We start from the raw sequence: 11,455 nt of genomic DNA, 5'->3' as shown, positions 1-11,455 counted from the left end.
TGCCTCTGCAGCCCCTCTGGTCCTGGAGGGCCACTTTCGTGGGGGCGGGTGCCCCTGCCTGCGTCGGCGGCCGGGGTGGCTCTGTCTCTCCGGGCAGGCTGGCCCCACCCCCGGTGGGGGTCGTTGGCCTGGGGGGTGAGGGCCTCCTGGCCTCATGTCCGGCCCGGACCGCGTGGCCGGGGTTTGCCTGGGTAGCGGTCCGCCGCCGTGGGATCCCTGGCTGTCTCTTCCCGGAGTCATGGGAGCCCCGCCCGCGGGTCCCCTCGGCCACCGCCGCAGGCGGGGGGGGGCTCGCTGGGGGTGGCTTTCATCCCGCCCTCTTCTCGCCCTCTGTGGGGTTTCTGGTGGCCTGGGTTCCGGGTTCAGATTGTGATTGGATCTCGAGACTCGAGACTTGGGATGGTTGCTGTTCGTGTTTCTGCCGGTTCCGTGCCGGTTTTGTGTCTGTTCTGTTTTTTTTTTTTTTTTGTTGCAGATTTCCAGTGCTCGACGTGCGCCTCCATGTGTGTTCTCGCGTCCTGGATTAGCAGCGGTTGTCACCCCCCCCAAATATTATAACCTCCTGCAGCAGAGACAAGTTTACTCATCTTTTTCAAAAATAGCTTCATTGTATAAATGCTGAGTCAGCAATCTTTCCTACTCCCAAGAAATTAACAGATAAAAGAAAACATTCTGAAGAGTTAATCTGTATCAAATTTATTTAAAAATATATTGTAAAACTTGATACCTTCTTGATATTGTGAACCTATTGATCTATTGATGAACATCATCATCATCAGAGTTATGAAGTCTCTGCTGGAGTCAGTGGGAACATTTCCATAGAAGCACTTTGCATCAGAAGCACCACGCTCCAGTGATCTGGGAGAGTTTATAGTCCTGACACTTGAACTCTGGATGACTGACAGCTGTCCTTCATGACAACAGAAGACAGAAATCCTCCTCATCAAAAACATGACTCTGATCTGCGTCCTCATCTGGACTCTCCTCTGCTGCTGCTTCACAGGTAAAGTCCAGAGAATCCAACTCCTCTCCTCTATGAACATCTGTCCCTCTGAAATGAAGCTGACAAAAGCATGAAGCTGTTTTCTGTTTGTGTCTCTGTTTCCTCAGAGTCCAGAGGTCAGGTCACAGTGACTCAGCCTGGATCAGTGACTTCTGCTCTGGGAGGCTCCGTCACCATCAGCTGTAAAACCAGTCACAATATTTACTCCAACTGTTTAGCCTGGTACCAACAGAGAGATGGAGGAACTCCTAAACTGCTCATTTATTATACTAGCACCAGACAATCAGGAACACCAAGTCGTTTTACAGGCAGTGGATCAAACTCTGACTTCAGTCTGACCATCAGTGGAGTTCAGGCTGAAGATGCAGCAGTTTATTACTGTCAGAGTCTTCATGTCATCAACAGTCAGAATGTGTTCACACAGTGAAAAACAGTCGTACAAAAACCTCCCTCAGTCAGACTGAACAGAAACTGAACTGACTGATACACTTCACTGAACACACACACACACACACACACACACACACACACACACACACACACACACACACACACACACACACACACACACACACACACACACACACACACACACACACGCGCACTTGAGAAGAGTTATAAAAAACAAACAAATAATGGTCTTAAGTGTTGACTGCAAAACTCACTCACTCACTCATCTTCTCCCGCTTTATCCGTTCCCGGGTCGCGGGGGCAGCAGCCTCAGCAGGGATGCCCAGACTTCCCTCACCCCAGACACTTCCTCCAGCTCTTCCGGGGGGAGTCCGAGGCGTTCCCAGGCCAGCCGAGAGACATAGTCTCTCCAGCGTGTCCTGGGTCTTCCCCGGGGTCTCCTCCCGGTGGGACATGCCTGGAACACCTCCCTAGGGAGGATCCAGGAGGATCCGGTACAGATGCCCAAGCCACCTCAGCTGACTCCTCTCAATGTGGAGGAGTAGCGGCTCGACTCCGAGCTCCTCCCGGGTGACCGAACTCCTCACCCTATCTCTAAGGGAGCGTCCAGCCATCCTGCGGAGGAAACTCATCTCGGCCGCTTGTATCCGCGATCTTGTCCTTTCTGTCACTACCCAAAGTTCATGACCATAGGTGAGGGTAGGGGCGTAGATTGACCGGTAAATCGAGAGCTTCGCCTTTCGACTCAGCTCCCTCTTCACCACGACGGTCCAGTACATCGACCGCATTACTGCGGACGCTGCACCGATCCGCCTGTCAATCTCACGCTCCATTGTTCCCTCACTCGTGAACAAGATCCCGAGATACTTGAACTCCTCCACCTGAGGCAGGACTTCTCCACCCACCCGGAGAAGGCATGCCACCCTTTTCCGGTCGAGAACCATGGCCTCGGTCTTGGAGGTGCTGATTCTCATCCCTGCCGCGTCGCACTCGGCCGCAAACCGCCCCAGCACATGCTGGAGGTCCCGGTCTGATGAAGCCAACAGGACAACATCATCTGCAAAAAGCAGAGATGAAATCCTGAGGTTCCCAAACCGGATCCCCTCCGGCCCCTGGCTACGCCTAGAAATCCTGTCCATAAAAATTATGAACAGGACCGGTGACAAAGGGCAGCCCTGCTGGAGTCCAACATGCACCGGGAACAAGTCTGACTTACTGCCGGCAATGCGAACCAGACTCCTGCTTCGATCATACAGAGACCGGACAGCCCTTAGTAGAGGGCCCCGGACTCCATACTCACTCAGCACCCCCCACAGAATGGCACGAGGGACACGGTCAAATGCCTTCTCCAGATCCACAAAACACATGTAGACTGGTTGGGCAAATTCCCATGAACCCTCGAGCACCCTGCGGAGGGTATAGAGCTGGTCCAGTGTTCCACGACCGGGACGAAAACCGCATTGTTCCTCCTGAATCCGAGGTTCGACTATCGGCCGTATTCTCCTCTCCAGTACCCTGGCGTAGACTTTCCCCGGGAGGCTGAGAAGTGTGATCCCCCTGTAGTTGGAACACACTCTCCGGTCCCCCTTTTTAAACAGAGGGACCACCACCCCGGTTTGCCACCCCAGCGGTACTGTCCCCTTCCTCCATGCAATGTCGCAGAGGCGTGTCAGCCAAGACAGCCCTACGACATCCAGAGACTTGAGGTACTCAGGGCGAATCTCATCCACCCCCGGTGCCCGGCCACCGAGGAGCTTACGAACCACCTCGGTGACCTCGGCTTGGGTGATGGATGAGCACGCCTCCGAGCCCCAACCCTCTGCTTCCTCAGTGGAAGGCATGTCAGTCGGGTTAAGGAGATCCTCAAAGTATTCCTTCCACCGTCCGACAATGTCCCCAGTCGAGGTCAACAGCTCCCCACCAGCACCATAAATGGTGCCGGCAGAGTACTGCTTCCCCCTTCTGAGGCGCCGAACGGTCCTCCAGAATTTCCTCGACTGCAAAACTAAGACTCTAAAATGTCTTTATGTAAACATTTTAGCTGTAATCATTATCAAAACATATTCATTGTGGATTAATTAGATTATGAACCAAATGAAGAAACTGCTGTTTATAATCCTCTAAGCAAGTCGTTCACATCAATAGATTCAGAATCCCAGTGGTTTTCATCCCCAAATAGAGATCAGTAGAGAGACCGTGCCAGGACCCACTGGGATGGAAGTGACTTGTTTGTTTCTTTGGGGAGACTTTTTATACTTTCTCCAAAGTAATCCCAGTTAATGATCAGGTTATCAGATGGGAGGAAGACAAGGTAACGGGACAGAGTGGGACAAGAAGATAGAGCAGTTTCCACTACTCTGTCACCCAGGTTACATTTACAATGTACCAGTATGTGAAAGGCTGGTGGCATTCAGAGGCCACCCCCCCTGTAGGTAGTATATGTCTTCTAAACCAGCTAAAAACTGAATAAACATCTGGGGAGCAAGTTATGGAAACGCAACTGAACTGAACATGCAGGTTTATACTGGACAACTGGTTTAGGAGCCTCAGAGAAGAATCAGGGTACGAGGTTCGTGCTTGAAAGAAAACTAATTTCATGTAGATCTAATGTATTTTATATGCAGGTAACTCCAATGGAAAATGAATGTATAAGAAAAAAAAAGTTTTAACATGGATTTTTTTTTTTTAATTTGTGAATTATTCTCAATAAGTCAATCTGTAAGATGTAAAGAACACCATTACACTAAATATTGATTTAAATGGTTGGTAATGGAGTAAATGAGATAGAAACAATATTTATTTGGATTTTTTTTTTTGGTTTCTGACACTTTAATAATAATTAATTAATTACCCAGCCAAACTGACCCATGGACATTATTGATGATCCTAAAAACATAACAGAAAGGTTAACATGGGTGCTAACTTCAACCACTTTAGGTCTGTGTTTACTTTATATCTGACTCGTTTCCAGCTGAACGCTCCTGCTTGGTTTCTGTAGGTGATTTAAGAAATCCTAATGTAATTATGTAAAACTGATATTGTTGCCTCATTGGTTTCGTGGAGAGAACCCAGACTCTTATTTTCATACATCAGTAAGGTGGTGAAATGAGGCGTGTGACCTTCCGCTGCAGGATTGTTCAGACTATCAAGTAACCAAACTAAAGGTGATCAACACTTCATAATCATTACTATCAGTATCAGTTGAAATAGTCTTGTTCATGTACTTCAGTAGTAAAAGGGATCCCTCATTTCCAACGAGTACCGGCTCTGTTTTCTAAAACAGAAATATAATTGTTTTAGAGTCATTCATGCTTGAACAGAAAATGCATCTTCAGTTCTAATTGTTTACAGTTTAAAACACTTCCTGTATATTTATTTCTCAGTGTTCTTAGGATTGCTGCTCAGTCATGTGCATTTATTCTCCACAGATTCAGTGCATTGCTTCAGGGAAACTGTAATTGTTTGTAGTTCCTAACAGTCACCACCAGGTGGAGTTTAGTGCTTGGTGAGCACACTGGTCTCAGTGAGCAGGCAGCACAGACACGTGTCCTGTTCACGAGTGACCAGTGTGGCTTTGTGCCCGTATGTTTACAGATTGACAATTACACGACTTAAAAAAACACAGCATTTTCCAGATCAAGATGTGGGCTGTGTTGCTCTGGTGTGGAAACCTCTCTGATAAGAGGGAGAGATTTCTGATAGCAGGAATTCAAAATGTTGGATGGATATTTGTTGTCTGAGATTGGTGGCTCAATCCTTTTTCATAGCACATTTTACTTTTGTAAATCTTAACATCTGTACTTCTGAAATGTAAGGAAAGTTATTTAAGTGCAGAATGAAGTTTTAAGCTGCCACTGCAGGACTTGAAAGTATTAAAAATGTGACTAATGATAACTTCCCAGGACAGCTAAATGGATTTTATTCACAAAGTAATCTCAGAGTCTAGTAGCATCTCCTCATTACACATCAACACAGGTTATTAAAATCAAATCAAGTCAAACTTTATTTATAAAGCACCTTTCATACATAAAATGCAACACAAAGTGCTTTACATAAAACAAATAAACATAAAACATATTAATGCCCTGCCCCCTCCCGCACACACACAGACAGACACAGGCACACCACAATTCAACCAAGTTACACACATAGACAGGATAAACTAATGATTAATATAAAACAGTAGTAAGATCCAATAAAAATAGGGGTGAGCATAAAAAATTTAAAAGAGTTAAATGAGTCAGTTTAAAGCCTGATTAAAGAGATGGGTCTTGAGCCTCTTTTTAAAAACATCAACAGTCTCTGCGGCCCTGAGGTTCTCCTGAGGTTCCCCTGAAGTTCTCCGGGAGGTTGTTCCACAATCGGGGACCATAATAACTGAATGCCGCCCCCCTGTGTGTCCTGGTTCTAACTTTTGGTACGGTTAAAAGGCCAGCACCGGAGGACCTCAGGGTCCGTGAGGGTTGATAGGGTAAAAGTAGTGCAGACAAATAAGAAGGCCCAAGACCATTAAGACACTTAAAAACTAGTAAAAGAACCTTAAAATCGATCCTGAAGCGCACGGGGAGCCAATGCAGCGATTTTAAAACAGGTGTAATGTGCTCCCGCCCTCTGGTCCTCGTCAGCACGCGTGAGGCTGAATTCTGTAATAATTGTAGGTTGTACATGTTCTTTTTGGGAAGAACAGAGAGCAGGGTGTTATTTGTGAATTTGTGTTCAATTTAAATACTAAAAAAAGGTTTTAGGCATATTCTATACGCAGGAAAATCCCCAAAATTTAATCATTGACTAAAGACATATTTTAATTCAAAGAATTGATAGATGATTCAGTCTCAAAATCAGAAATAATTCACAAATAGAGAGATAACAAGTCTCTGCTGGAGTCAGTGGGAACATTTCCATATTTCCACTTTGCATCAGCAGCACCACGCTCCAGTGATCTGGGAGAGTTTATAGTCCTGACACTTGAACTCTGGATGACTGACAGCTGTCCTTTATGACAACAGAAGACACAGAAATCCTCCTCATCAAAAACATGTCTCTGATCTGCGTCCTCATCTGGACTCTCCTCTGCTGCTGCTTCACAGGTAAAGTCCAGAGAATCCAACTCCTCTCCTCTATGAACATCTGTCCCTCTGAAATGAAGCTGACAAAACCATGAAGCTGTTTTCTGTTTGTGTCTCTGTTTCCTCAGAGTCCAGAGGTCAGGTCACAGTGACTCAGCCTGGATCAGTGACTTCTGCTCTGGGAGGCTCCGTCACCATCAGCTGCAAAACCAGCCAGAATGTTTATAACAACAACTATTTAGCCTGGTACCAACAGAGAGATGGAGGAACTCCTAAACTGCTCTTTTATTATGTTGGTAGTCGAGTATCAGGAACACCAAGTCGTTTTACAGATGGTGGATCAAACTCTGACTTCACTCTGACCATCAGTGGAGTTCAGGCTGAAGATGCAGCAGTTTATTACTGTCAGGGTTATCACTACATCAACAGCAAAGACGTGTTCACACAGTGAAAAACAGTCGTACAAAAACCTCCCTCAGTCAGACTGAACTGAAACTGAACTGATACACTTCACTGAACACACACACACACACACACACACCCACGCACGCACGCACGCACACACACACACACACACACACACACACACACACACACACACACACACACACACACACACACAGATAAATAATACATTTCCATCAATATATTAATGATTACGGCTTCTTACTATCTTTATTTTACTTTACCTTACTTTATTTTATGATTCCAACATTTCTTTTTTCTAATTTTTTTACCTGAATGGTGAAAGAGTGTGTGAGATACCAAGCTGCCCCGCCCACTAGCTGGAACGTGGCCTTTGAGTTCCAGGTGGAAAAATAAATGACAGAAAGATGGTTTGCAGTTCAGAAAACATCTTTTCTCCTTTATATTCTACCAACAAACAGACGTAACCAAATAAAGCGCTTCAGCAAAATAAGACAACCTAATACAATTCCCTATGATTACTCCAAACTTAAATAATACAAACCAGGAGAATCCCCAACGTGCAAAATGACACTACATTAGCAAGAATTAGCTCCACAACTTCCCCTGTTACACCTCGTGTCTTGGCCCCTCCACTAGTGGGAATAATATAAAAACCCTGTCCCACTGTGGAGACACATCCGTAATGGGACGTGGACAAGAGACAAACACAGAGAAGGTATCAAGGTAACTAACTGTACAAACCGGTTTATGGACACATGACACATGAAAGATGGAGGATGAAAAGTCTTTAATACAACACCATGTTGACAAAACTGAAAACAGAATCCCAACCATGACAGTGACCAGCACACATTGATGAAATAGAAGTCCAGGAGTTCATGAAGGGGAGAAGTGGACATGTTCACCTTCTCACAGAGTCATAAAAGTCTTTTTTGGAGAAGAATTAGGAAACTTATGATTCCCATGAAAACATTTCATCAGAATTTGTCATCATTTATGACAAAGACACAACTGATTCAGACTATTGTCTCCAATTTTGGGGTTCATGCTCAAGAAGATCAACTTTCAAGGACAACAGATTTTATTTAAAATATGTCAAGACATCAGAGAGGTTATTGGAGATAAAAACTATTCATCTGATCTAAAATGAACGATGGATGAACTTACCTCCGTCATGGATGAATGTAAATTATAATCTTGTTTTTCCAATTAATTTTATAAGATATAATAAACTGCAGTATATGAGCTCAGGATTCTTTCTTTAGCAGTTTTTCAGGTATGATACAATGTAAATCTTATTACTTTATGGGTATTTATATATTTACCAACACATAAGTGATAACTATGGATTTCATGTAAAGTACTGGACTGAAATCACCACAATGACCATAAATAACCTTGTTAATGAGTTTATTGTTTAAAACCATCATCAATGCAACAAGAAGGAAAACATAACTGTTGAAACATTTCAGGAGAAAAAGAAACAGAGAGAGAGAGAAGTAGAAGAGTAAAAGCAGGTTGAGAGTCCAGGGAGTCAGGTCAGGACTGGGAGCACTGGTCTCTCCTCAGGGTCTCTGAGACTGGAGTCTGGGAGCCCTGGGTGGCCTCACAGGTCACAGAGAGCACCTTGGTCCACTGGTCTGCAGGGAGTCTCAGGGTGCTGCTCCAGCTGTAGTGGCCGTCCTCCTGCAGCACCCCGGGGCTCCTGCTCTCCTCCCAGCTGCTGCTGCTGCTGCTGCTGCCGTCCACCTTCCAGGACAGACTCCAGTCTGAGGGGAAGCCCTTGTTGGCCAGACACATGAGTGTGGCCGTCCCCTGCTGCAGCTCCCCACTGGACAGGACTGTCAGGGAGGGGGGGACTCGGCCCACTGCAGAGGAGAAGAAATGATACAGTTAAGATGAAAAATCCACCTCAGTGTTTCACTTCCTTCTCTTATGTGAGTAACCGTGGTAACAGACAAGCATCACTGCTGAACCACAGCAACAGACAGGTTTCAGAACTAAAGATAAAACTGTAAGAACATTTCATTCTTCAAATATTTTCACGTTTTTGTGGTTTATTTTTAGTACATTTCTCAAAATGTACTTAAAATATCGACATACTTTTAAAAGCTGAATTTAAAAAAATACTTTGTGTACAAAATGTGACAATGTGTTTTTCATTTTATCAAATATCTTTCTACAGTGGCAGGAATAATTAAAACAAGAACGTCTTTGCACTTTTAACGTAGCAATATTCATTACATATGTACTAAAAAGCCTAATGTAGAATGAAAAATATTTTGAGTTGTTTAAACAGGGTTTGTCTTATTTTCTGAGCAACATCTCTAACAACAGATTACACACAATCAACCCCAACATAAAGTCATGTGGAACCTTGTTGTTCTGAAAATGAAGGATGTTGTTCATTCAAAGTTCTTCTGTGTTCATTTTCAATCGTTGTCATCAAAACTCAGAGTTCACATGTGAAAAGTCCTACAAAATCCTCCGTGACACAGACAACATGTCTCACTATTTAAACGTCTGTCTGATAGCTAATTAATGTTAATAATTATTTAAATTGTCTTAAGAGCATTTCTCCATTAAATATAAATACTGTTACCCACTGAACTACATATCAAACTCATCAAATCAATGAAACTCAGAAACTTCATGTTCAGATTTAACACTGAAGTTTAGATATAGTTAACATGACTAAGTTCGATTCAAATTTTGTCACATAAACATTTTTTTCAAACTTGATAAAGAAAATACATTTATTTCCTACAAACAAAATGATGAACTGAAGAAGTCTTTCAAGTGTCTCAAAATGTAAATGTCTCCTCTTCAAAAATTACTGCAATCCTGTCAAATACAACTGTATCGTTGAATGTTTTAGTAACATCTATTTTATATAGTAAGATAGAAACAGAAAAAGACTTGAGGTCATTAAATGAATCATAAATACTTACAGTTAACTTCCAGTCTGGTTCCTCCACCAAAAGTCCACCACAGTGATACAAACTGATGAAACCGTCGTACAAAAACCTCTGACTGCAGAGAGACACGCTCTCTGACTCTGAAACAAACAAACTACAAATCATGTCATCTTACTCTGCATTCATAAGCTAATACAAAACCTGAAAGTGTTGGTGTATCACATATTTATGCTTACTTTGATTTTACATTTTTTAACTTAAATCATCTTTTACTTTTGAAAGAAATATTAGACTTTGGAATCTGGAGAAACAGTAGAACACTATGCATAAAAAATTACCGAATTTTAGGGGAATAACTTCAAGGTTTGTTACTTTTAGCAACTCCGTATTATAATTTATAAGAAAGTAAGAATGAAATAGCAGTTGAATTTGATTGACTTGATTTACGTACAGTATGAAGTTCAAAACAGATGTCATAGAGAAAACATTGACGCGATAAACTGTGTTACTTTATTTTCTAAGTCCGATTACAGGAACAAACTGGAGAGTCAATGATCCATTGTGGAAAGTTTACTGACTTTTGCCTGAATGGAGCTGTGATAAGCTCCGACAGAGACCTGTGGTCCTAACAGAACATATATTTAAAAAAATATGTCTTTAAAAGAAAACCTTAAGCAACTGTCTTGAAAATGTATTTATCAAACAAGCCAGTACACATATGGATCTATTGATGATCATCATCATCATCATCAGAGTTATGAAGTCTCTGCTGGAGTCAGTGGGAACATTTCCATAGAAGCACTTTGCATCAGCAGCACCACGCTCCAGTGATCTGGGAGAGTTTATAGTCCTGACACTTGAACTCTGGATGACTGATAGCTGTCCTTCATGACAACAGAAGACACAGAAATCCTCCTCATCAAAAACATGACTCTGATCTGCGTCCTCATCTGGACTCTCCTCTGCTGCTGCTTCACAGGTAAAGTCCAGAGAATCCAACTCCTCTCCTCTATGAACATCTGTCCCTCTGAAATGAAGCTGACAAAACCATGAAGCTGTTTTCGTCTCTGTTTCCTCAGAGTCCAGAGGTCAGGTCACAGTGACTCAGCCTGGATCAGTGACTTCTGCTCTGGGAGGCTCCGTCACCATCAGCTGTAAAACCAGTCAGAATGTTTCTAATTACAACCGTTTAGCCTGGTACCAACAGAGAGATGGAGGAACTCCTAAACTGCTCTTTTATTATGTTGGCAGTCGAGTATCAGGAACACCAAGTCGTTTTACAGATTCTGGATCAAACTCTGACTTCACTCTGACCATCAGTGGAGTTCAGGCTGAAGATGCAGCAGTTTATTACTGTGAGAGTCTTCACAACATTAACGGTGGTGATGTGTTCACACAGTGAAAAACAGTCGTACAAAAACCTCCCTCAGTCAGACTGAACAGAAACTGAACTGACTGATACACTTCACTGAACACACGCACACACACACACACACCCCTTGTTTATGAACACTACACTCGTCTGTGTATTACGTAAACAAACTATTAATAAAAAGTAGCTCAGTGCAGGACAGATAAATTGCTGGCATTTTATAAGGTAAAATGATAAGTGTTTTATCACAATGATG

The 11,455-nt window shown here is 43.3% G+C and overlaps 4 gene segments (V, D, J or C); 3 read left to right on the top strand and 1 right to left on the bottom strand.

Annotated features, from left to right (window-relative positions):
• Window positions 1–951: 951 nt before the first annotated feature.
• Window positions 952–1,430, top strand: LOC133460888 (Ig kappa chain V region 3381-like). The segment is given in 2 exon segments: window positions 952–1,003; window positions 1,111–1,430. Coding segments are annotated over 2 exon segments (372 nt in total).
• A 5,019-nt stretch (window positions 1,431–6,449) lies between these two features.
• Window positions 6,450–6,931, top strand: LOC133461307 (Ig kappa chain V region 2717-like). The segment is given in 2 exon segments: window positions 6,450–6,501; window positions 6,609–6,931. Coding segments are annotated over 2 exon segments (375 nt in total).
• Window positions 6,932–8,448: 1,517 nt separating this feature from the next.
• On the bottom strand, window positions 8,449–10,717 carry LOC133460887 (Ig kappa-b4 chain C region-like). The segment is given in 3 exon segments: window positions 8,449–8,777; window positions 9,861–9,967; window positions 10,683–10,717. Coding segments are annotated over 3 exon segments (471 nt in total).
• Window positions 10,718–10,754: 37 nt separating this feature from the next.
• Window positions 10,755–11,229, top strand: LOC133460885 (Ig kappa chain V region 3381-like). The segment is given in 2 exon segments: window positions 10,755–10,806; window positions 10,907–11,229. Coding segments are annotated over 2 exon segments (375 nt in total).
• Window positions 11,230–11,455: the final 226 nt, after the last annotated feature.

This window comes from Cololabis saira, chromosome 15 (assembly GCF_033807715.1).
Source record: "Cololabis saira isolate AMF1-May2022 chromosome 15, fColSai1.1, whole genome shotgun sequence".
Taxonomy (NCBI): Eukaryota; Metazoa; Chordata; class Actinopteri; order Beloniformes; family Belonidae; genus Cololabis; species Cololabis saira.
Note: the sequence above shows the minus strand (reverse complement) of the source record. Positions and strands in the feature narration are given on the sequence as shown.